The sequence below is a fragment of the Grampus griseus genome (assembly GCF_964374135.1).
Source record: "Grampus griseus genome assembly, chromosome: 1".
NCBI classification, from domain to species: domain Eukaryota; kingdom Metazoa; phylum Chordata; class Mammalia; order Artiodactyla; family Delphinidae; genus Grampus; species Grampus griseus.
This window is the reverse complement of record NC_139017.1, coordinates 151,296,780-151,324,711: the sequence shown is the minus strand read 5'-3', so window position 1 is coordinate 151,324,711 and position 27,932 is coordinate 151,296,780. Positions and strand designations below refer to the sequence as shown.

Genomic DNA, 27,932 nt, shown 5'->3' with positions numbered 1-27,932 from the left:
CCAGTGGTTTGGTAATTCAGATCCACAAATATAGCCCACCGAGGGCAACTCCACACTCTAACAGAAGTGCCCAGAAATGCCCAGTTTTGCACCTGGGAAGGGCAGGCAACTGGAGATGGACCAGGACCTGTCTACACATCCCCAGACCCTGTCGTGGACGGTGAAGGGCCTGAGGTGGCCATCCTGGGCTGCAGGTGCCTCTGAGTTCGTCCCACATCCGCCCACAGCTAGGCCAGCAGTGGACAAGGGCAGGTCCTCAGACAGGACTCTCTGCCAACCCCAAAGAACGGTCAGCCCGTGCCTCTGGGGAGGGGGCTGGGGTAGGACCCTGCTGCGGACGCAGACCACCAGGCCGGAGTTCCACCACCGCCTCAGGCGCCGGGCGGGGGCGGGGCAGAGGGGCCAGGGAAGGACCAGACCCTGGCAGGATGTGGGCAGCGGAGGGGCGCCCTCGCTGCCGCCCTGCCTGAGCTGTGAAGGCATTAGGGGGTGCCCCCTGCAGTGGGCTGACCTGACCCGGTAGGGGCGGCGCAGCAGGCGGGGTGGGGCCTCAGTGGCAGCCGCAGGCGCGGACCACCATGTTGCGGTGCTTGCGCAGGATGACGTTGTTGCTGCTGTCGTAGTAGAGCACGGAGGTGGCGCTCAGCTTGGTGGGCGCGCAGCACGCCTTGGGCACCGCGTCAGGCTTCATCAGGTGCACCTGGCGGGGAGGGGGCGGCAGGCAGAGGCGTGAGAACCGCGGGGACCCCGTCCCAGGCCCCAGCTCCTGCCGCTCGGCTGCAGCCGCTCGCCCCTCCCCGGCGCCATCTCGCCCCGCAGCCCGGCAGGTGCTGGCGCGAACTCTGCCCCGGCCCCGCCCCCCTGGCCACCCCCACCCCTCCCCCCGCCCCGCCGCTGCCCTCAGACCCAGCCAAGGCACCTGTGGCTTCTGTCACAGCCCCTCCCGTCAGACAGGACGACCCTGACCCTGCTGGCCCCCCGCACGTGTCCCAGGTCCTGCCTGCGCCCCTGCAGCGCCGCCCCCGGGGTCCCCTCTGCTCCTCTCTTCTCCCTGCGCTTCTGCAACGTCCCTGATCGTGTCTTGTCCGCATGAGCTGTTTCTGGTCCGTCTCCCCCTCCAGACTGGGAGCCGGTGAAGGTCCGTGTTACACGTGCTAGCGGCCAGACTTCTAGGCTCACCCTTGGGGTGTCCGACACTGTTGTTTCTCAAAGCACCTCCACCCCTCCTAACAATTTCTAGGCAGGGATTGTTCTGGGCAGATGACCACTGAGGGCACAGGGACCGAGTCACCTGCCCAGTTCCATGGCTGAAGCCAAGGCCGTGGCACGACTGGAACCTGGCACGGGGATTCCGTTACCCTCCTCCAAACAGCTCTACCCCTAAAGACAGCCCGACTGAGTGAGCTCTTGCAGCCTCCACAAAAATATTTATCTGGAGACTCGGCAGGATGAGCTGCCGTTCACCCTGGACTCTTCATCGGGGCCCCACATGGAAGGGCCTGTCCAGCCTGTCAGGGGCTGGAGAGAAAAGGGAGCCTGCTTCCATCCACCGGGAACTCCCAGGCCTCACGGAGGCCGCTGAGCAGGGCCTGGGCGAAGCCGTCTCATGGGGGGCCCTGTCTGGCAGCCTGGACCCCGGTCCCCAGAGCCCAGCCTTACCCCAGAAGCCCCAGCTCTGAGCAGCCTGCTGCCAGGACAGGCTCCATCACCCCTGACCTTCTTCAAGGAAGGCAGCTCCCCAGGGGTCCAGCAAATCCCATGTGACCATTGGGAAAGGAGGCATTATCCTGGGGTCCATGCTGCCTTAACTCATTTGCTCTAGGGCATCACCTTGAACAACCTGTAACTGCAGTGTCCAGGTCAATGTTCTAGAAAGAAGCCTCAGCACTAAAAAGCATTTAAAACACTTAGCAATAAGCAGCAGCAACAGTGTTCCTATTAGAAACTTTTTCAGCATTTAGTTTCCCCAGACACCGGGGCATCAAAAGCCTGTAGAGACACAAAGAGCCCAGAGGGACCCAGAAAAAAAAGCCAACGGGAAAGGAACAGGAGGGGAAACCAGAAGGGCACGGGGTACCTGGGGACTCCTGCACAGGAAGAGGGGGCAGAACCCACACGTGTGTCACCCACCCCGACCCTGAGGGAGTGTGTGACACACAGGAGGCCGAACGTGCCAGTGAACATGGTGCACGTGTGTGTTCCGACGGCACAAGTAGCCGTGTGGGATGCCCGCCTATCATGCACGGGCTGTGCCTCTGACCACCAGCAGGCGGGCCTTTGTAAGTCTGGTACCCACCGCATGGACGTGCAAGTCCCCCACGTGCACGTGTCTTCAGGTGCATGGGTTGGGGGTGGCCCACACGGGGACCAGTTTCTGCACGGCTGTGGGATTTCACTGCACGTGCACGCAGAAAGGTTTCCATGTAGAGAAAGCTCCCTGACACAGCAGTGCTGCCATCACCTGCTGGCTGCACGCGCCCCTCTCCTCCGCAAACCCCTCCCCTGGGCGTCCAGGCAGAGGGACACGGTACTGACCAGGGACTGCAGGATGGCGTGGTTGGTGGCATTCATGCAGGAGTCCAGTGGGAAGGAGCACTCCCCTTCACAGTAATAGGCTGAGTAGCCTTGGGGGGCGATGACCCAGTCCTGGGGGCAGGTAATGGGAGAAGGTGAGTCCCATCCATGTGCCCCTCCCGAGCCCCCCAGTCCAGCACCTGTCACAGCACAACTCAGGGCTGCCCCTTACCCTCCCTCAGCCTCAGGGCCCACCAGCCCACCCTCGGGCCCCTCCCAGGGCAGTTTCCCCCAGAGGTCTGACATCCACCAGAAGACCCTCAGCAGACAGGGCTGGGCACGATCTCCGTCCCCTTCATGCGCCATCAGCGCTCAGCTTCGTCCTCCCAGCCCACCCCCAGTCACAGCAAAGGCCAGTGGCACTGCCCACCCTGGCCTCAGTTTTCCTGCTGCAGCTCTGACATTTTATGGCTAAGGATTCAGACAGTCTCCATTTTCATGGTTTTCACAAAAAAAGCACTTTTCACTACAGAAGCAACACATTCTCCCTTTAGAGAACTTGGAAAAACACAGAGGAAAATAAGAAAATGCAAATCCCCCATGTTTCTACCTCCTCTTGGACATACACTTGCCATCTTCAAGGTGGGGACTGTCATTTAGGAAAGAAGGAGAGTCAGGAATTACCAGCCAGCCAAGGTCCTGGAAGCTGACATAGAGCTCATGCCGACGGCACACCTGTCGGCCGTGGGAGCCATGGACGTCGTCTGCGGGGGACAGAAGGGGCGAGGTCTTTGCTGAGGTTCCTGCTTTGTGCACCTACCACGGGGAGCTCCTGAGGTGGGGGATGCCCTGATGGGCTCATTTGTTGAGTAAATGAATGATGGGAAACTAACCCATTTGGTCTCATAAAGCCCATCTCTGCAGCTCTGCTGGCGCCGTGACCCTGGTCAAGAACCTTCGACGGCTCCAGATGATTCCCCGTGGTTACAGTCACCCCACGCTCAGCCCAGCCTCCCCTGACTTTCAGCCTGTGACTCCCCATGGTCCACTCAGCAGCCCGGGGACCCTCTGCCGCCCAGCAGCCCCTCCTCCTTTCCTCCGGAGACACCCCTGACCTCATCCGCCTCTCCAGCCACGCCCATTCCACAGGACAAGTGGTTCCCACTGAGGCCAAGCAAAGCCTGGCTCCCCGTGAAGGAAAGGAGGGCACCAGGGGGCTCTGATCCCAAGGGGCTTGGCCCGGTAGGGACACCTTCACAGAAACGCTTGGATCCTGCAGGGCGCCCGGGGCAGCACCGAGGGCCACCAGGGGCACCTGATTTTGACGGGGGGGTGGGGGGGGCCTGGTGAGCCAGGGAGGGCAGGAAGGGACTTCAGGGCAGCAGGGGCGGTGAGGGCAGATGCTCAGAGCCCTGGAGACCGTGCAGTGGCTGGTCCCCAGGGTGCAGGGGCAAAGTGGTGTCAGGAAAGGTGGCTGGGTGACTGACCATGAGCCTGACCCCACTGAAGCCAGGAGGGTTCTGTCCCCACCACCTGGTCCCCAACCTCACCGAAGATCCCCGGCAGTTTGTTTGGGGGCGGCAGCTCGTTGGTTCTTTTCGGCAGCCTCCTCCTCAGGGGCCTCACCGCCCGAGGGGCTCGGACGGGGCCGGGGCTCGCCCTGAAAAAGGTGACCACGAAAGGCTGTTGGGAGCGCGGTGCCTGTTGCCCCAGCAGACCGGCCAGGCCAGGATCCACACTGCGCCCTGAGACGGAAAGAGCAGAGAGGGCGGTCACTCGAGGGTGGGGCCCTGCACGGGGACACAGCAGGGACCTCTCTGTGGGCGGCCAGGAGCATGGAGCCTGAGGCTGCAGGGGACCCACTGGGCCTCGGTTTCCTCCTCTGAAGACCCGAGTCCCAAGTCCAGCCCCAGCCCCCAGCGGGCAGGTCTGCAGGAGCGGGGGAGGGTCCTCGGGAGCACAGGTTCGGGATTAGTGATGGTCCAGGGCACCGCCCGTTGTGACAGCGCTTTACAGCTTTCAGTCAGTTCACGTGATGATCTCAGCCAGTCTTCATGGTGACGCCAGACCCATCATTTCCCTGAGAAGCATCAGAGCCCCTCGGTGACGGCTCAGAGCACCACTACCGGGGACTCTCAGAACCAGGGTTCCCATCCATCTCGGGGCCCCGAGGCCCGAGTTCTACCTTCCACCCCATCCTTTCTGGGGATCAGTGTAGGATTCACAACACCCGGCTGGCGGGAGCGGCTGCCAGGACTCAGTGCTTGCTCTGCTGAGCACCGCCCAAGAGCAGGCCACTCACCGACGCCCCCAAACGAGACCCCAGGCTCCGCGGGCAGAGACATTTACCCCAAGTCCACGTTCAGACACGTGCATCTAATTCCAGAGCCCTTTTTATCCATTTAAGTTCTCAACCAGCGGGTTTGTGCTTTGAAAAGGAAGAAAGAGAGAAAAGGCTGTGGGCAGAGACATGATGGGGCCTCAGCCTAGGAGCAGTGATGCTGGTAAAGCTGGGGTTTTACCCGCAGCTGCTAAAGCCTGAGGAGGCCGGAGAAACACACTGCTCATCCCCGGCAAAGCCACCTCCACCAGTAAAGCTATCTTCCTGTACCTCTTTGCAGTTCCAATGGCCTCTTGTGTTTTAATTGTCAAAGTGATTATAACAACAGCTGTAAAGAACCTTAGAAAAAATATCTCCCATAAACCCCTCCCCTGCTACAACGCATCATTTTCATTTTTCTGGGATATTTTCATATGTTAATTTAAATTGTGAGCGTAAGAAAGAAGTCTGTATTTTTCCCAATTTTTCCACGTAAACATTTTCTTGGTTGTTAAGTCTCAACTATGAACATTTCAAATGTATAAAATTCCTTTGAGTAGATACATTTGAATATTTAGATATTAGTTCATCTTTAGACATTTAAGTTATTTCCTGGCTTTCATCATAAAGATGAGAATGTGATAGAACCTCTTCATGTCCTTTCCCTGTGGAATTTTCTCACACTAAACAACAGGGCATGACTACAAGCTCACTGTTAATGTTTCTTAAAACCCAGGGCCGAACATCCCACTTCCAGGTACATTTCACCCCAGTGTTGCAGCAGTGATGCACAGGCATAGACACACATGCCCATATATGTATGTGTACACACACATGTGCATTTATACAGCTAGTGTACACATGTGCACATACATAAACATGTGTGTTCTTTTAGTGGGTCTCATGATCCTCCACTGCACATTACAGGTCAGGGACATCACCGGCCCTTACACAGCTGTGCTTTAGCCCTGAGTCCATGGGCCAGAGTTGACTAAACAACTAATCGACCAGAGACTAACCTTTGACCTATGACATCACCTGCCACAAACATGCACTGGGCCCATCAGAGGTGCCACTCAGGGATGACCCTGCTGAGACAGGAGCTGACACTGGAAGGGGCCCAGGGAGAAGCCATTCGGGGAGTTTGGGTCATGGCAGGTTAGGGTCACGAGGAAGAACAGCAGGCCCGTGAGGATGCAGAGCCACAAGACACACAGCAGCCTTTCCACAGAGGGAAGGCCCGTGAGGGCACCAGGAGGCGGCCGTGGAGCGACGGGGGCAGGCGGGCGGCTGTCGTCCACGCGGCACTGGAGCGGAGCTCCACACCTGGTGGACACATGCGGCGGCCTTGGCCCGGCAGCCCTCCAGGCCTGTGTGTGCAGCCGCCCTGTCCTGTGAGTCCCTGGAGAGCCCTGTCCACTGAGAGGCCAGGGAGACCTTCGGTGCTCCCGAGGCTGTGCTCACTGTAGGCTTTTCTTGTGCGACTGTCTGGTCAAGGATCGTATTGGGGTCTCCTGGGCGCAGAGAGATTGGGTCACAGGGCAGGCCCCGGCTGTCCAGGTGGTGGCCCCCAGGCTGCCTGGCTCTGGCGGGACCCTTTCCAGAAAGCAGAGGCAGGAACTTCAGGAACCTCTGAGGCCCAGGGTCCCTGCCTCTAGACCTGAACTGTGAGGGTGCTGGTAGGCATGCTGTCCCCTTTGTGAGAGATGTGGGATGTGTGGCCACACCTCGAGATGGGGGCCACACTGTGGCCTCCCCCAGCACGCAGACCCAGATGAAGATGCTGCTCCTCTGGGCCAGGAAGGCCCCTGACACCTCCAGCCTCCCCCCATTTCTGAGTCTACCCCGTTAGGGCCCGGATGTCTTGGCAGCTCCCCTGCCCTATCACAGCCCTGGGGATTCATGCCCCCTCCCCTGGGCCAGGCCAAGATTGCTCCCATCTCTCCCCAAGGCCTCTTTCTCCTCTGGGTGCCACCTGCCCCTTCCCTGCAGCCCCTGCCCCGCCTCAGCCTGCGGTCATGGATGTGACCCTAGTGCCACGTTGAAGGACAATCAGGACGCCTGGCTGAAACCCTTGGAGGGGATCCAGCTGTGACCAGGTGTGCTTTTGTCCCACAGGTTATTTATTTCCTCACCGCATGAGAACTAGGAACTCAATGCTTTTCCTTCTTGCTACTGTTTAACAGACCTGTAACTCGTCTGCTCCTAGAACCTCTGCCTGTCCCAGGCTGATGCTGGAAGACGTCTCCCACCACGCAGGGCAGATCAATCCTCCTCCCCAGAAGGTGCTGCACAGTCCACTCAGTGACGTCCATCCACTGCCCAACTGGTCACAGTCCCCTGACACTCTGTGGCTGTCCCCTCAGGGGCACTGTCTCTCCACTCCAGGATCCGGGCCTCCCGTCAGGGTGAGGCCGCAGGGAGCCTCTCTGAAAGGCCTTCCTTGACCAGCTGGAGCTTCCTGTTCTTACCCACGGGCTCCCATCCATTTTGTGCAGCCCTAGAGCCGCACTGAGAAAGCGCAGCCTCCATGGCAGGCCTGGGTTTGAACCCCACACACGCACGCACACACGCACGCAAACGGAAACTCATTTTTTTCTGTCTAGTGTGTGAGACTGTGGATTCAGGATGAAGTACGTCACTGCCCCTCATGGGTTTCAAGGGACAAGAGCCTGGTTTAGGCTCCGTAACAGAGAGGAAGGGTCTAAGTGTCTGATCTGGACGACACAGGAACACTATGATTTAAGAAGAGAAAACCCATCTAAGTCCACGCCCGGGTTTGTAGAACTCCTCCCATCCTAAGCCGCAGCCTTTGGCCACACACAGGCGAGCCGTTTATTCACAGAGGAGACTTCCTGGTGGAATGTCGGCACCAAACAGTCTCTCCCCCTTCAGTTGCCCCTATTACCAGTTTACTGGCCGCCTAGACGGTCTTGCTTCCCTTCTAGAGACATCTATTTAGCTACGAGGAGGAGAAATGTGAGAGGCAGAGGAGGTGAGGCTACAAGGAAACAAAACTTAGTGACAAAATGAAAGTCCCCAGAAGGAAAGTCAATAGGGCCAGAGGAAAAAATCTTTCATTTAGACAGCGTTTCTCCTGGTTACGAATTCACATTTATGTGTGTATGTTTTCATAGTTCCAGTACACTAAAACGGTGCCTTCCACAGACTCTGGGTGGAGTTGTTCCTCCCCCATCACTTTTCCCTACGTTTCATGATTCATTCACAAGAGCAAGAACTTCAGTGAAACCTTTCCCATGGGATCATCTCAAGCTGTATAGAATTTAATGTAAATATCACAGACAGGGAGCAGGGTGATTGGAGCAGAGCTTTCTCAGAACTCACAGGACATATAAGGTCAGTGCCTCTGTTTTCCTTTTGTTTTTAATTAAAGGCATGTCCCTCTTGAGAGAACAAAGCCTATCCAGTGGCAGCCGGTCTGGGATGGCAGGAGAAAGCCGGCCAGATGCTGGTGAAATGCAGAAATGTGACTGAGGCTTTCTCAGGATGCAATCCAGGAGGTTAAAGGGAGAAGCACACGCTCTGGGACCAAGGTTCACTTTCCAGCTAGGTTTAGACGTGCTGCGTTGCTCTGTTGCGAGTGGGACCTTCCCGGACCAGGGCTCAAACCCGTGTCCCCTGCATTGGCAGGTGCATTCTCAACCACTGCGCCACCAGGGAAGCCCAGTCCTCCAGGCATGTCAAACACGGCCTTCTCGGTGATGATTCAGTCCACACACCGCTTTCCATTCAGCGGCATGGTACATTTCTCCAAAATTTTGGGTTCACTGGCCTTGGTGGAGTGCTCCGTGGTGACCATCACTCTGGTCTTGGTACTGGACACCAGACATCGCACCCCCCATTCCTTTCACCTTCTTGCCAGGTATCATCCAGTTAGCCAGGTCACCATATTTGGAAACCTGCATGGCTCCCAGCAAGGTTAGGTCGATGTGTCCCCCTCAAATCATGGCAAATGAGTCATCGTTGGAGAAAAAACAGCCCCCAGGAAGAAGGATCACTGTGTGCTTGCCCGCGTTGTTGAGATCTGCGTCCACCTCCTCTTTCAGTGGGAACGGACCCAAGCCCAAGATTCCATTTTCACTGTGAAGATGAACGGTTATACTGGGGCTGATGTAGCTGGTGGCCAGAAGAGGGATTCCTATGCCCAAACTGGCACACAGGCCGTCCTCAAAGTCAAGAGCTGCCTGCTTGAGGATCCGTGTCCTTATACTATCTGCAGACTTGCATATTTCATCATCCTCTTTCCGCATCGTTAAACGCTCATTTCTTTTCTCATATTTTCCCCCCTGTATTCCTCGATCTAAGTAAATGTTAGGAACATGGATGTCCCCTAAGTAAATGTTAGGAACATGGATGTCCTCTGGGGCAAACGGCCCCAGGTCCACAATTTCTTCAATCTCCACCACTGAGGTTCTCGCAGCTTTGCACATGGGCACGTTGAAGTTCCTGGCGCTGGCCCTGAAGATGACGTTTCCTGCCCGGTCGGCCTTCCACCCTTTCACCAAAGCAAAATCGGCCGTGACGTCGTGCTCCAGAAGGTAGTGCTGTCCGTGGAACTCCCTCACCTCCTTGGGCTGACTCAGGATGGCGATGTGGCCGTCCTCTAAGCACTTGCTGGGTGCGCCTCCCTCCTGGGCCAGGGTCCCGCAGGCCGTGGGGGTGTGGAAGGCGGGCACGCCGGCGCCCCCCGCGCGGATGCGCTCGGCCAGGGTGCCCTGGGGTGTGATCTCCAGCTCCAGCTCGCCCGCCAGGTACCGGTGCTCGCAGAGCGAGTTCTCCACCAAGTACGAGCAGACGATGTGGGTGATCTGCTTGGTCCCCAGGAAAAGGCCGAGCCCGAAGTTCTCCTCCCCCACATTGCTGCTGACCACGGTCAAGTCCTTCACGCGGGTCTTGAGCAGCGCCCCTATCAGGTTCTCCGGGATCGCGCAGAGGCCGAAGACCCGGACCATGATCCTCGCGCCGTCCGGGATGTCTCTCACGGCCTCCACGGGGTCCGCGTAGGACTTGGCACGCGCGCGGGCGCTGCTGGCGAAGCCGCACACACCGCCCGTCGCCAGCGCGGGCACCGAGCGGCCGGCGGGGACCCGGCGCCCGAGCGCAGACTCCAGGAGCCGCAGGGCTGCCATCGTCCGCTCCGCTCCGGCTGGGGCTCCGGCCCCGGGCCCAGCGGGGACAGGCGGCGGCCGTGCGCGCCCCGCCCGCGCGTCACAGGGCAGGGGGCCCCCGGCGGTGATGCGGCCGCCCGGCTGGCTCCCCGCCGCCCCGCTCCGTCTCCGCGCTCCGAGGGCCCGAGGCGCCGAGATTCCCGGGCCGCGAAGGCGGGAGGTGGGACCGGTCCGGACCGTCAGGCGGGACTGGAGGGATCCGGGGACTGGCGCACGCAGGCCCCGAGGCGACGTCCCTCCGGGGAAGCCTGGGCGCCGTCTCCTTCCTCTCCATCGTCACCCTTCCTCCCCAGCGCGCTACTCCCGTTCCCCCGCCCCCAGATCCACCTGCACGTCAGCGGTTCCCACACCTGTGTCCCCAGCACGTACTGTCCTGGAACCACATTTGTCACAACTAATCAACCAATACTGGTATCTTATTATTTACTAAACATCACGATCTACTCAGATTTCATTAGTTTTCCAGTGTCTTTTTTCCAGGATCCCACCCAGGGTCTCACATTGGCATAGTCATCACAACTCCTTAGGCACCTCTGGGCTGTTACAATTTCTCAGACCTCCCGTGTTTTCTGATGACCTTGACAGTTTTGAGAAGTACTGGTCAGGCAGGTGTTCTGTAGAACGTCCTTCAGTTTCAGGTTGTCTGATGTTTTTCTCATGGTGAGACTGGGGTTCTGGGTTTTGGGGACGAAGACCATGGAGGTGAAGTGCTGTTCCCACTCTGTCAGATCAAGGGTGTCTGGGAGCTACATGACGTGTTCATGGGAGCCTGAGCACCCGGCTGAGGGGTGCAGCTCAGGTTGCCCCTGCAAAGGTACTGCCCCAGCCCCCGGCATACTTTGGGAAGCAAGTGTGTAAGTGCAGCCCACACTGAAGGAGGGGGAGAGATGCTACACCCCCTTGAGGGGGAGTGTCTCAGAGGGTTGTTTTATAGAACGCTGAATCAGATCCTGTCCCCCTCCACTGCTATTAAATAAGATGACATTTATTTCAGAGTTACTGTTTTGCCCACTTCTCTCAGCCTCCTCACAGCCGTTGCCCAGCCCCCTGTGGCCCCCGCTGTACCACAGACACACCAACCCTGGGCCCACCAGAAGGCTCTCCCCCAAACACCTGCGAAATGAATGAAGGTGTGAATCCTCATTCTACAGATGAGGAAACCGAGGCTTAGGAAGGTAAGTAACCTGCCAAGGTCACCGAGTTAGAAGGCTGCAGAGCCGAGATTCACACCCAGGCCTCTGCCTCGGAGCCTGAGGGTGTGAGCGCTTCCCCTCGCCCAGCCCAGGACGGAAACTCCTGGTGCAGAAGGCAGCTCCGTAGAGTAGAAAGAATCTCCCATTTCTTGGGGAGGGAAAACGTGGACTCACTCTGAGCAACACAGCTGTTGGTCCTGCAGAAGGAGAGGAGGGACTCTCGGCGGGTAGGGGGTCTCCTGCTGTCCTGCACTGCGGGAACCTCACTCTCTACCCACTGAGCCCCCGCGGAGGGGTGGATACCTCTCCAGGCCTCCAGGGCCACATGAGGGGCTCCAGCTGCGCCTGCCGCCAGCAGCTTCCTCGGAGGAGCCCCCAGGGGAAGGTTCGCTGCTGACCTGAGTCTTACCATCATCTGTTTCCACATAGAGGCGGAGTCCCAGGTCCTTGTTACGGTTCAAGAGCCAGCGGTCACTGGCTGCTGTCACGTCCAACACCAGCCAGCCCTCGTCCCCAGATCGGAGCGTCTGAAGATCCAAAAAGAACAAGTCAGACTCCCTGTGGACACGAAAGAACAATTAACCGAGGGCCGGCACAGCTGCCTTTGTGTTTCCAGTGCCCTCCTGGGGGACCGTTAGTGGGGCATCTACCCCGCCTGGCTCTGACCTGGGTGCCTTACATGCCTTTTCTCACTGCGTCTACCGTACAAAGGTGTTACTGTGCCCAGGAACAGATGCGGAAACTGAGGCTCAGGTGCTCAGTGACCTGCCCATGTCCCACAGCTAGGACAGTAGGATGGGGACTTGAATCCAGGACTGATGCTGGGCCTCTCCCCACGGTGACACGAGGCCTCGGGCCAACCATCTTTGTCCTTTGAGGGTGGGCTGCCCAGGAAGCTCCCCTTCTGTCCTCTGGGAAATGTTCCCCCCGGCACCCAGGGTTGGGCTGGACCCTCCGACAGAGGCTTGAGCGGGCCCGCGGGGCGCAGGGCAGGCACCTGTTGGACTGCTCCAGGACCACCTCGAACATGCTGACGTGGAGAGTCCAATTGAGCAGGTGGGTACTGGGCAGCTTGTAAATCCGGAACTCCGCGGCCGTGACGGCCTCCCCCGCCGGGATCTGGGTCAGGTCAAAGCGGAACTCCTTCCACTGGGGCTCCTGGTGGCCCAGGGTGTGGTCCCGTTCCACTGCAAGACAAAGTGGGACTGGCGGTCACTTGTGGTTCCAGCTTGGGCTCCGGGGTGGGCAGGGCCGGGTGGGATCTGGGGGCCTGGGCAGTCTGGGTGGGACCGCTCCCTGCTCGAGAACAGGCTTGTCCCAGCTCTGCCTCCTGGGTGCCGAGAGGGCTCGGGGAGCTGTGTCGTGAGGCGCCTGGCACGGCACCTGGCACACGGCGGTGCCACAAGGGCAGTGTCCATGTCTGGTCCGCAAGCCCCAAACCCAGCCTGCCCCGCTCAGCACCCTGCTGGCTCTGGGACCCACAGATGGGCACAGGGCAGGTCCCTCCTCTGGGGAGATGGACATCAGACCCAAGGCAGAAAAGGGCCACGGTGGCAGCAGGGACATAGCTGAGTGCACTTGGGCAGGACGGAGCTCCCGGAGTCAGCCGGTATGTGGATGGGAGTTGAGGGGAGAGAGGGCTTTGGAGCTGGGCCTTGAGGGGTGAGAGTGAATTTGCCACGATGTCAAGGGAGAAGGACGCTGCAGAGGCAGGGTCCAGCCTGAGCAAAGGCCTAGAGCCGCGGAACGACAGCACCGGCAGGGAAAACAACAGCCATAAAGCCCAGCAAAGGGTGGAAGGACGGCAGGACCCTCTTTGGATCAAGGGGAAGCAGAAAGTGGGGCCGGAGGGAGACACGGAAAGAACCAGGAAGAGGCGAGGTAGGATGACAGCTCCTGGAGATGCTGGGTCAAGTGCTGGGGAAGCTGGAGGGTCCCATGGCATGATCTGAGCAGGCTTCCCGGAGGAGGTGACACCTGAACTGGCCTTGAAGGATGGGACTGACTCTTGGTAGGTGGATAAGGTGGGGGAGAAGACATTCCAGGCAGAGGTCCTGCACAGGTGTGAGGTGCTGGGGCCGCCCACCATCCCGCAATGTGCGGCTCAGGGCATAAGTCTGGCTGTGGCCTGACTGCGGAGAGCTGGAATTCTGGCCTCGGAGCGTGGGCTGTGCTCTGGCCAATGGGGCCTCAGGGCTCTGGGCAGCAAGGGAGTGTGGTTTAAGGGTAGAGTGGAAGCTATGTGTGGAGGCGAGGGTAAAGCCCAGGCTGGAGGGGACCCGAGGCAGGCCAGCGGCAGGGCTGCTCTAACAGTCTGGGCAAGAGACCGCAGGAGCAGAATAAACCCCATATTTCCCCAGCTGCCCGGAAATGCCCAGGACAGTATATTTAGAGCGTCTCACTTTAGCCTCCTGTCACTTTCAAACACTAAAAATCTGTGTTTCCGCAAAGCAGGGGCGGGAGCCTCCCAGAGCCTTCCCCCAAAACCAACACTGAGATTTTAATTACATGTCTGTGAGTCTTTTTAAAAATTCTCTCTCTGGCTACTGGACTCAGAGACCACAAGTCACCAGGCTGGTGGCAGAGGCGGATGTGGGAGCACTTCCTGCCCTTGCGGTGGAGACCTGGTCCGGTGATGGATGGCCAAACAGCTGTGCTGGGCGGGGCCAGTGGACACATGTTTGGGCAGGAGATGGGCGTTTCATCCCCTGACCAGGGAGGAGAGGAAATAGAACCTCCATTGTCTGACAGGGTGCTGGGCCCACAGTAAATGCCCAGCCACGAGCCAGGCTGTTCCAGGGGCAGCGTGTCATAGGAGGATCCGGGTCCTCCCATACAGGCAGGGCACGGAGGGCAGTGTTCTGGACCTTTGCCGAGTGATGCTCGCCATGAATATCACCACACGAGTCCCCTCCTCCCTACACACTCCCACACAGAGCTTTGGGGACAATTTCTGTGGATTCGGTAACTGCAGAGACCACCTCGGTTACGTGACTGTGTAAGCATCCCTGATCTGCAGGATGAAATAGGTCCAGGCTGTTGGCCCTGAGAATAAGGAGGGGTCACTCAGCCATGCCCTGAACCTGACCCCTCTCAAAGCATTCTTATATATCTGCCCCTAAGGCACAGTGGGTGACCCTTGGTGGGTCACTGGGAACCTCTGTCTGCAGGCCTGACACTGACTCATTCATGTTGTATCCAGGACTGAGGGAACAACCACAAACCTGCCAGCTCCCGCGGGCACCAGACTCTGTAGCCTCCCTCCCTTGCTGAGCTGGGGGCCCGCGTGTGCTGGGTCAAGAGAGCCCTGTTCACCTGGGTTGACCCCAGTTCCAAACTTCCATCCGGTGGGTTTGTGAAATCGAAGCCCACCACCCCCTCACCCCCGCAACAGATCCAGCACAGGAAACTGCCCACCCCAGCAGGTCCAGGCAAGCACTAGAGGCGGGACAGTTTTAGGAAAATGATTTTCATCAGAAATTGGTGAAATTGCTGAGTGTGGAACTGAGTAAAGAGAGTGACTCCTTTATCTGACAGTCAGTGGGGAGGGGAGGGCGAGGCCCCCTGTGGAGTTGCAGGTTTTTCAGTGCCTGTGGCTTTGAGTTAGGAGAGAGAGTTCCCAAAAGCTGGTGTTCTGGGAAAGCATTTTCTGGCACCTCTATTTCCCCCTTGTTAACTGTGCAGACCGAGCCTGTTTTAGCCAGAGAGGCAGCTTAGGGCATCCTGGAGGGTTCTGGCCAGTGGTCAGGGCCTCACTGCAGGCCTGTCCCTGAACTAACCAGGTACGGAAATCCCCTCTGGGCCTGGTCTTCTCCTGTGTGAACTGGGAATGAGGAGACACCCAGCTTTCCTCACAAGTCCATGAAAGGACTTTGTAAATAGTCAGGCAATGGACTGGGAGGGATGGCTGTTCAACAGGAGTTTGGGATGAGCCTGACTTGCAATCTCCCAACTTTGAGCCAAGATGAGATACCCTCGAAGGCCATGTCAGCAACTGCAAGGCCATGGGGTGGAGGGGAAGGGGAGATTTTGAGTGATTGTTTTCTAAATGAGTGTACTCATCATTCATTTATTCATTCATTAATTTATCAAGTTCAATTTATAAACGAATTTATCAGGTTCTTACGGTATGTAAGCGTCTGTTCTGACTGGGAGCACAGCAGTGAACAGACAGAACAAGACAGCGCATTCACAGTGTTTACAGTCTAACGGGGGAGACAGAAGAGAAACAAACAAGACAAATAAAATAGGGGATGCCATTTCTATTGTAAGTAAAATACAGAGCATTATGGTTTCAAGAGAATTGGAAGGGGTAGGGGGCTTGTCCTTGGGTGCTCAGTATGGCCTGCGAGAAGGAACTAGGTAAGCGCAGATGTGCGTATTCTCACATGGTGCTGGTAGGGATACCATGGAGAGGAATTTGGCAACATCCTTTTGCAATACCCTGGCAAAATTACCTATGAATTTATCCTTTGACCCAAGATTCCCAAAGACACACTGGCAAAGATATGAAAAGACAGGCACAATGCACTTCATTGGGCACAGGGAGCAGACAAAGGTATGTCTGGCTCCATAGGCACCTTGCCATGTTTATTTTCCACAAAATTATAAAAAGCTGCCCAAAGTGTTCAATCACTGAACCAGCTTTTCTGTCTGGAGAAGCAGCAGCAAATTAATTTACTTTCTGGATCGCCTTAATGCAGCCCCCAGAACAATAAACAGTCACGATTCACCAGTGAGTGCTCACTGGACCCTCGGCCTTCGCCTCCAGCCCGATAAACCAGCTCCAGACCCCGCGGATGAGGGGAGGGCCCACAGGAGGAGGCGGCCTCCACCACCATGTCTGAGGCCCTGCACCCACAGCTCAGGCTCCAGATGCCACCCGCCCAACACCCTCAACGGCTTTGGCTATTTTTGTGCCTCGACAAAATGCAGAGTCACCCGGACAACCTAAATCTGTCTTGTTCCTGACCAGAAAGTAAGACTTCAAAAGACACCCCCTTCCTCCAGTCCAGTGTGGCTATTAAGAGAATGGCATCTTCTGACCTGACAGTCCTTCCTGCCCTCAAACCCTTCCCCAGCCCCTCAGGGCCCATGGGAGGGTCTTACGCTGGGCTCTGCTGTCCAGCCTCCGCCCCTCACCCACACAGGCTGGCCCTGCCCATCCTCACGGCCTCCTGGGCCTTCTGGTGCAAACACCCTCCCCCTGGAGTCCCTCCCCGAAGCCGCTCTCTCCGGGGTTGCCCCATCCCGCCAAGTATAAAGGCTATTTTCTTCTCGGTCCAGCTGTGAAAGCCCCCTTGCCCGCCTCTGAGACCACACACATCAGCCTGCCGGGCTCTCCCTGTCCCCGTCCCGGGGGTCCCCGTCCCTGGTTCATCTGCCCTCTGGACGGTGACCACTTTGAGGACACAGACTGAACAACGTGGGGTGGAAACAGGAGGCCTCAGCAGTCTGCTCGTCCAGCCCCTCGTGTCCCGGGGGCCCAGAGAGGGGACGCCTGGCCCCTCATCCCAAGGGCTCCTGGTCCCCAGGACAGCGGCTCAGCGTCCAGCAGCGCAGCCCTGGGCTGGGGCGTCCTGCTGGTCTGGGAGTGGCTTCCACGTCACCGAGGGTTTCCAACCCAAGCCACCCATGTTCTCACTTTACTGTGGGACTCGCCTCCATTCACGGCCCGGCCCCCGAGGTGGAGGACAGGCTCCCTCGGGGCCCCGAAGGCGGATGGGCTGGGCCCGTCGGGCTGGTCCTGCCGGTAACAAGGCCGAGGGGCCCCTCAGACCTAAGGAAACACCCGGGTCTCCGCGGCCCGTGCGGGTCCCGAGTGAGCTGCAGAATCCATCACCCCCCGGTTCTGCCCCTTCAGGGCTTCCTCCCGCCCAGGAATCTCAGCGCTGCCCAGAGCAGGCCCCCCGCTTCACTTCTGGGGGTATTTTTAGTCAGTTCTCATTACTGACTTTTTCAAGAGCTGTTTCCATAAATGGCTCTGTGCTTATAATTACTGGTCCAGGCCTCGGCTGGCTTCAGAGCCCAAATTAAAAGGGAACAACCTGCCCACTGAACCACATCAAGCCTGCCAAGGCCAAACATAGATCCAAGGAGATGTGAGCAAGAAGAATGCGGTTCCTCCAGTTCAAACCCAGGAGAGACCTGAACTGTGGGGCTTTCCAGAAAGACGTGGTCACGGTGACACATCCCCTCTCTCCCGTGGGGAATGGGTGCCCGTGAGGAGTGGCGGGTGTCCTCCCGCCCTGTGCCTCAGCCCTGGAGGAGCCCCATCAGTGGGCAGGGAGGGTGGGGGACACATTCTTTTGTGGGAGCTGGAAAGGCCTTCGTGGCAACCCTGCATAGATGGGAAACTGAGGCCCAGAGGGGCAGAGACTTGCTGGGGTCACGTGTCAGGTTAGGGGCCCTTCACGTGGACTTGCAGACTTGGAGCCCATATAAAATGAGTGGCCCTGGACTTTCTGGGTGGCGATACTGGTATGGGGGAATCACCTCTCCACAAGATTCTTCCATCAACAGGTGCCTGAGAGGTGGCCTGCTGAGGCCACTGTTCTCCAGGCAGGGCCCTGCAGGGACTCGGGTCCCAGGGGAGGGACAGGGTGATCTGCAAAGACGGGGAGGCTGGAGGGACCTCCCTGGCGGCCCAGTGGTTAAGACTCTGTGCTTCCAATGCAGAGGGCGTCGGTTCCATCCCTGGTCAGGGAACTAAGATCCCACATGCCGTGTGGCATGGCCAAATTATAAAAAAAAAAGCAATAATAAAAAAAAAAGATGGGAGGCTGGCCCTGCTTATGTGCCACCCGTCCAGGCCCAGAGTCAGATTTGGTCGCCGTTCTGAGGTTGTTCATAGTTTCTTAGTAGGGCCGGGGGGTGGGTAGGAGAAAAAGGGACTAGACGTGCCCCCGAATCAGACAGGCAGAAAGCAACTCCATTCCTAAGAGAAATACAGATGATCGAGGTGGAGGGCGCTCGTGGAGGTGCCTTGGGGAGGAGTGGTCAGAGAACACTTTTCTAGGAAACATAGTTGAGAGTGGTGGAAGAATTCTGACAAGCAGAAATGGAGTAAAGTAACCGAGGCAAAGCACGGAGGTGGGAAATGATGTGTCAGCTCCCATTTTCTGAGCACTGAACTGTATGCCAGGCACCACCCTGGGCACGTCACACAGGCCATTTTTGTTAATGTTTACCTAACTGTGTTAGTTATCTATTGCTGGGTAACAAATTACCCCAAATATAGCAGCTGAAAACAACCAACACTTACTATTTCACATGGTTTCTGAGGGTCAGGAATCCAGGTGCTTAGCTGGGTGGCTCTGCCTCAGGGTCTCTCATGAGGTGACAGTCAAGCTGTCAGGTGGGGCTGTGGTCTCTGGAGACTTGACTGGGATGAACAGACCCACTTCTAAGCTCACACTTGTGGCTGAGGGTAGGTGACTCCTCATGTGGACCTCTCACGACATGACCTTTCCTCAGAACGAGTCATCTTGGGGGTGGCAGGTAGAGCCCAAGACGGAAGCTGCAGTGTTTTTATAACCTAATCTTGGAAGTGACACAGCATCCCTATTGTCACATCCTATTGGTCACAGAGACCAGCGCTGGCCCAGTGTGGGAGGACATAAGGGTGTGAAAACCAGGAGGCAGGGATCATTGAGAACCATACTGGAGGCTGGCAACCACAGCAACCCTGTGAAAGAGGCATTCTTCACCCCATTTTATAGCTGAGAACACCGAAGACCAAGGAAGTTAACTGATTTGCACAAGACCACACCCAGAAGCCCCCAAGGTGGGATGAGAGTCTAGGTGTGTCTGTCTCCAAAGTCTACATTCTTTCTCCCCATCCACAGCCTCATCAGGTTGGGGACATGTCAAGGGAACACCGCAGGGTCCTGCTGGACTAGAATGTCAAACGCCGAGTGCCAGGCTGGCAAGAAGGAACACGCAGAAGGAGCCCAAGCAGGAGAAGCCATGAGTGGATTTTCACTTGAGGAACTGGAGTTCCAAGAACAGGCTGAGAGCTTTTTCACCTCCATGCCTCCCCTCTGCCTGGACACCTTCTCCTTTCACCCGCTTCTGACTAAGTTCTACCCTTCTTTCAAGGTCCAGCACAATGCCACCTCCTTCAAAGCCTTCTCTGTCCCCCAGCTAGGAGGCCGTTCATTCCTCCCCCTCTTCTGGCCTTGTCCATCCCCCACAAATGAGAGCGGGACCTGGTCTGTCTTCTGCAGCACTGAACCTTCATGCTCGTATCTGAGTGGGGGAATGGCCATTTCTCCCACTTTGCAATCATTTACATTGAGTTGTCTGTGGGCCTATCTTTCCCACTGTAATGAGCGGATCTTGGGCTGGGGCTCGTGCTTTGGAGTGGGCACCAAGATAACCAGGGAGGGCAACAGCACACAGTAGGTTCCCAGGAGTGTTTGTGAAGCAATGACCTCAGACTGAAGGATCCAACCTTCTCCATACCTGGGTCTTGCAGCCTTTGGCTTCCCCAGAACCCTTCCTGTATTCAGAGCCCTAGACTGTTCTGAAGGAACGGCCGCGGCTCAGGGGGCAGAGCCAGCAGTTAAAGGAAATAACTGGGTTTTACTTCTGGTCTTGTCACTGACCAGCTGGACTTGGGCTAAAAACAAACAATCAATCAAACCAGGCTAACATTTACTGAGCATTTACCAGGCACTGTTTGAGCCCTTTACATAGAGTAAGTCATTTAATGCTCATAGCCATCCTAGGAGGCAGGAACTATTATCGCTCCCATTTTACAGATGAGGAACCTGAGGCACACAGCAGTAAATAACTTACACAAAAGTCATATAAATATATCTTAGGTCAGACTTCCTGGGCAACAGGCTGAGTGGGTAGGTTTAGTGGAGAGTGTTCTTGCAGGGAACAAGCAGGAGTGGGCACAGTTGAACAGCTGACGCGATCACAAAAGGGCCAGCCCAGCCCATCTGCACGGGGAGCTCTGGGCTGATGGCCCTTCACAGTTGTCCCTCCTTGAGGCAAGGGGGCTGGGCATTTATACCCCAATAAGCCAGGATGTGGGGTGCCCTCAAGGAGGGTGCCCAACCTTGAGCAAGAAGCTGGTGGACTGATGTCGAGAGAAGGACCCAGCCGTCAGCAGCCCACCCTCCAAGCAGCTGGTGCAACAAGTGACGCAGTTCCAAAGAGAATATCTGGGGAGCACCGCAGCATCCACTAAAAACGAGTGGCAGAATGGGGATCTGATCCTGGAACCGTGTTCTTACCACTCGGCTCCAGGTCCCCAAGTAAATGATGGGGGCGGGAGGGTAGACAAACACAGCAGGCTCTTCCGCATAATTCTGGCTACTGTTTGCTGAGCGGTGCCAGGCACTTGCTAAGTTTTTCAATGCCTTAACCTGTATAACCATTGCACTATGGTACAGGTATTATTATCCTGATTTTAAAGATGAGGAAACTGAGATGCTGAGACTTCAAGTAACCTGTACAAAATCTCACAGATCTCAAGTAGCAGACCCTGAATTAAAACCTGGTCTTCCCCACTGTGCTCTCCCACCTCCAAGGCCAACCTTCCTCACTGCTGTGACCCAGTTTTCATATCTGCTCCTTTGGATCTGGGCACCTAGGACCTTGGGCCAGTCACTTATACTCTTTGAGACTAGACTTCTCCTCTGTCACCTAGGGGCAATAGTAGTCATTTATCTCAGAAGGGTGAGAAAAGACTGAGAAGATGGGGGCGGGGAGGAGTAGCCAGGCATCAGGGATTCACAGGGCACACCATTCTGGTGGCCAAACAGAGTTTTGGAGAAAAGAGACCCACCTTCAACTCTTGGACAGAGAAATACCTTTGGAAACCATCAACAAAATGAAAAGGCAACCTACTGAATGGGAGAAAATATTTGCAAACCACATTTCTGATAAGGGGTTAATATCCAAAATATATAAAGAACACACACAACTCAATAGCAAAAAAACAAACAATCCAATTTTTTAAATGAGCAGAGGAACTGAATAGACATTTTTCCAAAGAAGACATACAAATGTCCAACAGGTACGTGAAAAGGTGCTCAACATCACTAATCATCAGGGAAATGCAAACCAAAACCACAATGAGCTATCACCTCACACTTGTTAGAATGGCTATTATCAAAAAGACAAGCGGGGCTTCCCTGGTGGTGCAGTGGTTGAGAGTCCGCCTGCCGATGTGGGGGACGCGGGTTCGTGCCCCGGTCCGGGAAGATCCCACATGCCGCGGAGCGGCTGGGCCTGTGAACCATGGCCGCTGGGCCTGCGCATCCGGAGCCTGTGCTCCGCAACGGGAGAGGCCACAACAGTGAGAGGCCCGCGTACTGCAAAAAAAAAAAAAAAAAAAGACAAGTGATAACAAGTATTTGTGAGAATGTGGGAAAACGGGAACTCTTGTGCACTGTTAGTGGAAATGTAAATTGGTGCAGCCACTATGGAAAATAATATGGAGGTTCCTCAAAAAATTAAAAATAGAACCACCATATGATCCGGCAATCCCACTTCTGGATATATATCCAAAGGAAATAAAAACAGGATATCAAAGAGAAAAAAGTGTAGGTATGGTAGTGGTCACTTTGCAATATGTACAAGTATTGAATCATTATGTTGCACACCTGAAACTGATATAATATTATATGTCAATTATATGTTAATTTAAAAAAAGATATCTGCACTCCCATGTTCATTGCAGCGTTGTTCACAACAGCTGAGACGTGGAAATAACCTCAGTGTCCATCTACAGATGAATAGATAAAGAAGATAAGGCGCGTGCGCACGCGCGCACACACATACACACACACACACACACAAGGGAATGCTATTCAACTATGAGAAAGAAGGAAATCCTTCCATTTACGACAACGTGGATGAAACTTGCAGGTATTACGCTAAGTGAAGTAAGCCAGAGAAAGACAAATACTTCATGATATCACTTATATGTGGATTTTAAAAAGTTAAAAAGTCAGAAGAGTAGAAAAGTGGTTGCCAGGAGCTGGGGGTAGGGGAAATAGGGAGAGGTTGGTAACAGGGTACAAACTTTCAGCCGTAAGTTGAATAAGGTCTGAGGAGCTAATGTAAAACGTGGCGACTATAGTTGATAACACTATTATATCATTTTGAAATTTGCTAAAAGAGTAGAAATTAAATGTTTTCACACACAAAAAAGAATACATATGTGAAGTGATGAATGTGTTAATTAACTAGATGGGGGGAATGTTATATGTATATGTATAGTAAATCATCCTGATGTACACTTTAAATAACTTACAATTTTATATGTCAATTATACTTCAATAAAGTTGAAATAAAAATAAATGAATAAAAGGTAGATAGATAAAAAGAAAAATAATGTGGTCACTTAATAGTCACTTTCAAGACGGATAAAGGATTTATTGTTAAGTGAAAGACAAAATGGCAAAACAGTGGGCATTTAGATTCCACTTTGTAAAAAAGAATAACACAAATTGATAAAATATCAGGGCTGGTTGCTGGGGAAAGGCTAAGCTAAAGGACTAAACATTGGTTCTCCCTGAGGTAGACAGAGGATTACTAGGAGCTTCCATATTATATGTTTCTAGACATATGGTCTGAATTTTCTATCATGAAATTCTATAATGAATCTATACGGTATGAATTTTCTACAATGAATATGCATCAGTTCTATAAATCCCAAAACAAAGATAATCACGTTCCTAGTTTACAACACATGCTCACATTTAATACAGTCCAATTCAGCAGCACGTACTGCACCTAATGATGGGCCCTGGGCCAGGGGGAGAGGCAGCTTCTGTGTAGGACAAGAGGAAAGGATGTGCAGGCAGGGAGACAACCTGCTGTGTACCTTGGGAAAACCACCAAACTACCCTGAACCTCACTGTCCTCTTTTTATTTTTATTTTTATTTTTTTTTGCGGTACGCGGGCCTCTCACTGCTGTGGCCTCTCCCGTTGCAGAGCACAGGCTCCGGACGCGCAGGCCCAGCGGCCATGGCTCACGGACCCAGCAGCTCTGCGGCATGTGGGATCTTCCCGGACCGGGGCATGAACCTGCGTCCCCTGCATTGGCAGGCGGACTCTCAACCACTGCGCCACCAGGGAAGTCCCCTCACTGTCCTCTTTTTAAAGAAAGATGTGACAGTAAATGTGAGATGAAATGAAAGGACAGACATGGAGGTTCTGGGCATGTGGTCATCACTGGGTGTCATCTCACACAATCCCTGAACAGCCCCTAGGGTGGGTACCATGAGTATCTCCATTTTACAGAGGAGAAGACTGAGGTTCCTAGAGGTGGACTGAAAATCCAGATCACACTGAGAGTAGTGGGTGGAGTCAAGATGCAAATTCTGTTGAGTCCCAGGCCAGAACCCCCAGCCCAGAACCCCCAGCCCAGTCCTGCCTGCCCTCCCACTGTCCATCCGCTCCCGGTTTCCAGAGAGAGGCGTCACTGTCTAGACCACGTGACAATCACCTTGTGGCTGATGTACTGTTATCTGTCTCTCTCTCCCACTGGAAGGTCAGCTCCACAAGGGGGGACTTAGTTTCATTCCCTGTTATATTCCAGGAACTAGAAGGGAGCCTGGCACAGAGCAGGTACTACATGACAATTTGTGGAGTGAATTCAGGAAAATATGCAAGAATTGCCTACTAAAGAACCAAAGAAAGCGACCCTGGGGCTCACGGAGGGGAAGGTCAGGGGGCTGAGCAGGACCCGGGCCAGGTCCCTCGCTCGCACTGAGCCCTGCGTCTCCCGAATCCAACAGCCTCAGCTCATCCCCACCCTTGTCCTCAGCCACCCAGGATCACGAGAGTGAATCAGTCCAGTCCAGGGAAGGGTCAGGACCAAAGTGAAGACGGCCCATCCAGTTCTGCCTACACTTCTGCCTGCAGTGCTCTTTGTGCCTCAGTTTCTCACTCTAGAGTATGGGCACCTGGAGCTCCAAGGAGAGGAGGCGGAGAAGGGCTCAGCAGGAACATGCAGAGGTGGTCTCTGCTGCCTCATTCCTCCCTCAGGGCTGGCTGGGCCGGCTGAGGCCCTCGGGGGTCCAGCCAGTCACACCAAGCTGGGCGGAGGGATGGGTGGTGGTGTGAGAAGCTGCCTCCGAGGAGCCACAGGGCCGGAGCTGGGAGGCACCTCGTTTTTCTGACACCATCGCTGTGGACTGGACAGGAAAGCAGAGGCCCAGAGAAGGGAAGGGATGTGGCTCGGGACGTGCAGGAGTCCATGGCAGGCCCAGGAGGGACAAGAACCTGGGCGCTGCCTCCCAGATCAGGGCCTCCTCCCCTGAGCTCAGGCGGCACCAGGGACAGGTTCCGTCTGCTCCTCGAGGGCACTGGCCCCGTCACTGTGTCCTGGCCAAGGGGAGCCAAGAGTCCACAGGCGGAGCTCGACAGGCAGGGCCCAGCTCTGACCGCAGCCCTGGCCCCCAACACAGGCCCTGTCAGTCACGACACGGCTCCTAAAGCAACTGCTCAAAAGCAGAGGCCTGACCCCTGGACGGCAGGCCCAGGCCTCTGGGTCCTACAGGTGCCACTGATGGTCAGGGGCCCGGCAAGCACCAGGCCCGGCTGGCTTCTCAGGAGTTGATGAGGCCAATGCAGAGGTGGAGCTGGAGCCAACAGGTGTGGGAGCCTCGGCGTGGGCGCTGATGCCACAGCAACTGCTGTTAGACTCCACAGTGGTTCAGGGGCCGCTGACCTTCAGGGGCCTGGAGCCGGGGCCTCCAAAGGAGGAAACAATCCTGGTAGGTTCTAATCCCCCACATCAGCCTAGGTAATTACCAGTTAAAACTACTCAAACTGAAGTTTTACTAGTGCGATTAGTACATGAGAATAAAGAAGGCCCTCAGACAGCTGGCTGGACTGCCCACAGGCCAGGCTTCCACTGAACAAAGATCTGCTTGTTAATCCACAGCGTCAGAGGCCTTAGATCTTCATGAAACACCCAGAGGTGGTGTGGGAAGAAACTGGGATTTGGAATCCACAGCCTGGATGATGCCATGGACGTGCTGTGTGACCCTGGGTTGGTTATTTAACCTCTCTGAGCCCATGAAATGAAGCTGGTAAAACAGCTTCCCAAGTTGCTGCATGGGTGAAATGAGTATTTATAGGACTATGGAACTTCAAATGCTAGTTTTTATTCAAAAACAGATAGAAACACCTTTGGCTGACTTTAAAAATCTGTTTCTGGGTTTCACATGTCTATAAGACATGTGGGGACATTTCCATCACATCCACACCAAGGCTGAGCGGCAGCTGGGAGGGTCTGGTATCAGCACTGACCAGGGCCAGGTTCACCCTAAAAAGGGGGCTGACTTTCTGCCCCTCCCCCTCTATCAACCTATCACACAACAACTCTGAGGATGGATCACTAGGAGCTCCATTTTACAAGCAGAGATCTGAGGCTCAGAGAGGGCAAGGGACTTCCCTAAGATCACAGAGCAGAAGCAGGAGGGCAACCAGCTCCTCCTGAGCTCGGGGTGCTGCACGACTCACAGCAGCAGCTCCCACCAGGGCTGTGCACCCCTTGCCCCAGGGGATGCTGGGGGAAGAGGGACATGGGCTAGGCGGTGACTCAATCAGATGGACTGCTCCCCTGGAGGCATTCTCAGGGTGACTGCATCCACAGCTCTTCTTGGTCCTGAGCCCGGGGTCAGCTTGCCCCCAGCACGGAGCTCCAGCCTCAATTCCACATGTGGTCGCCTCTGTCCCAAGTCCCCACCCCTGCCCTCTAACCAGGAAGGTGGCATCTAGAACCCGCCAGCCCAAGTCCTGTGCCTGGCACTGGGCTCTCCGCAGAGGTTAACGGCTGCCTCCTGCTGCTCGCTCCCCCACCTGAGCCCATCACGAGCTCTGGTTTGGGGGGGACGGGCCTCCTTGAGGCAAATGGCTGAAGACCCACAAAACTTACTGTTACTCTGACCCCTGGGTTCCTCTGCCGAAATCCCTCTGAAAGCTCTCTCCACCTTGAAAGCCTGCCCTCCTGACACAGAAACGTCACCTCCTTGAGCACTGGATGGAGGGCCAAACAACCTGGGCCTGTCCTGGCTTGGCCACATAGAGGCCACATTGTCCTGAGCAAGACACTGCCTCTCTGAACCTCACTGTCCTCATCTGGGAGATGGGGATGAATATCATGTCGCTAACAGGGTTGTTGGGAGGGTTAAGAGCGGTGCTGTAGGTGAAGGGAGGCTGGTGACCATGGCAAGGGTCCTCTCCCTGCTCTGGGTCCCACAGCTCTCCCCACCTGGGGCTGAGCTGTAGTCCTTGGGTCCCCAGGTCCAGCCTAGTGTCTGCCTCAGCTCAGACTCCTGCCCCTCACTGGCCACAGACAGGAGGCAAAGCAGGTGGGGGACATATGTTCATGAATGTAGATTAAAGAGAGTTTAGTAATGGAAAACTTATCTTTGAGAACTTTAAGGGTAAATGGCTCCACGATTTGGAGTATAATTTCTGCAGAGAGGAAAAGCTGGGCTTTACGTGGGAGAACAAAGAGGGTCCAAGCTGCCCATCAGGTCATTCAATGGCCTGGACACTCATTCCATGACAAGCCAAGTCCCGGGTGTGAGCCCAGGGTGACAAGACCACAGTCCCTGCCCCGCTGAGCTCAGAGTCTACTCCTTCTCCACCGTCCCACCCCGCAGCAGCACCCCACCCCCACGTGGCCCAGGGAAGAGGCTGCTGTGGACTCAGAACATCTGGGTCCTCACCTCTACTCTGGTGCTTTGATGATGTGACCAGGCTTTTCCACGCTGAACTTTGTCCCTCTCTTCAGTACCGCCCTTATCAACGTGACAGCATCACAGCCTCTGTTTACTCATCTGCCTCCCTTCCCAGGACCAGACTGTCTTCCTGGCACTGCCCGCGTCCACTCGACACTACATGAATCTTACCATCAGATGTGTTTGGCTGCGGGTGAATGTACGCCTCTGGGACTCACATCCCTCATCTGTCCCTGACGGATCGGCAGCTCACCGACCCCCAACCCCCTGAGACTTCGCTGCCCTGACTCGGGCGGTTTTCCCTCCCGCCTTTCCTTGTCCACGACAAGGGGATTCCCCGCTCCCAGCAGGGCGCTCGCCCTGCCCGAGGTGGCGCACACGCCCCTGCAGCCCGCGCTCAGCCCCCGAGGGGCCCCTCGGCCCGCCGTCCCCCACGTGCCTTCTCGCGGGGTCGCCGCCGCCCACCCCGGGCCCGCTCTCACCCATGTTGACGAAGCTCATGACCAGGTCGGCGCGGCCCAGGCGCCGCTCGGGGGTCCCGCCGTCCTCGTCGTCGTCACTGGCCATGGCGCGATACATGTCCAGCATGAAGAGCGGCGCGGACGCGGGCAGCCGGGCGGCGGCGGGCGGCGCGCGGTGCCGGGGCCGCCCGGGCAGCCCGAGCACCGCCAGGATCTCGCGCTGCAGGTAGCGGCGCTCGCGCGGGCCCAGGCGCCGTTGCAGGCAGCCGGGCGAGGGGCGCGGGCCAGAGGCGCCGCCGCCGCTCAGCGCGCACAGCGCCAGGCCCAGCAGCCAGAGCGGCCCGGGGCGCGCGGCCATGGCGGGACCCGGGCGGCCTCACCGCGCGCGCATCCGCTCCCGGCCGGGCTCGGGGCTGGGGCCGCCCCGACGGCGAGCGGCGGGCGGGCTTGGGGCCGGCGGGACGGGGCGGGCGTCGCCCGCGAACGCAACGCGGTCCCTAGAGCGCCCGGCCCGCGGCGCCTGTCGCGGCTC

The 27,932-nt window shown here is 56.3% G+C and overlaps 1 protein-coding gene and 1 pseudogene across 3 annotated transcripts; both read right to left on the bottom strand.

Moving 5' to 3' along the window:
* Positions 1 to 550: 550 nt before the first annotated feature.
* Positions 551 to 27,758, bottom strand: LOC309829780 (bone morphogenetic protein 8B-like; the record flags this gene model as incomplete). Of its 2 annotated transcripts, none has more annotated exons than XM_082665992.1 (7): positions 551 to 700; positions 2,479 to 2,646; positions 3,199 to 3,278; positions 4,065 to 4,259; positions 11,626 to 11,774; positions 12,214 to 12,403; positions 27,422 to 27,758. In XM_082665992.1, 7 exons carry the CDS (start codon positions 27,756 to 27,758, stop codon positions 551 to 553), a joined length of 1,269 nt encoding a protein of 422 aa, XP_082522118.1. The 2 variants fall into 2 exon arrangements, with proteins under 2 accessions (XP_082522118.1, XP_082522119.1); XM_082665993.1 differs by having other exon boundaries at positions 2,536 to 2,646.
* On the bottom strand, positions 6,369 to 9,984 carry LOC309829660 (succinyl-CoA:3-ketoacid coenzyme A transferase 2, mitochondrial-like; annotated as a pseudogene). The gene is made up of 2 exons: positions 8,510 to 9,984; positions 6,369 to 6,430 (listed from the first exon to the last, which is right to left on the bottom strand). The product of its transcript is annotated as a succinyl-CoA:3-ketoacid coenzyme A transferase 2, mitochondrial-like (transcript).
* Positions 27,759 to 27,932: the final 174 nt, after the last annotated feature.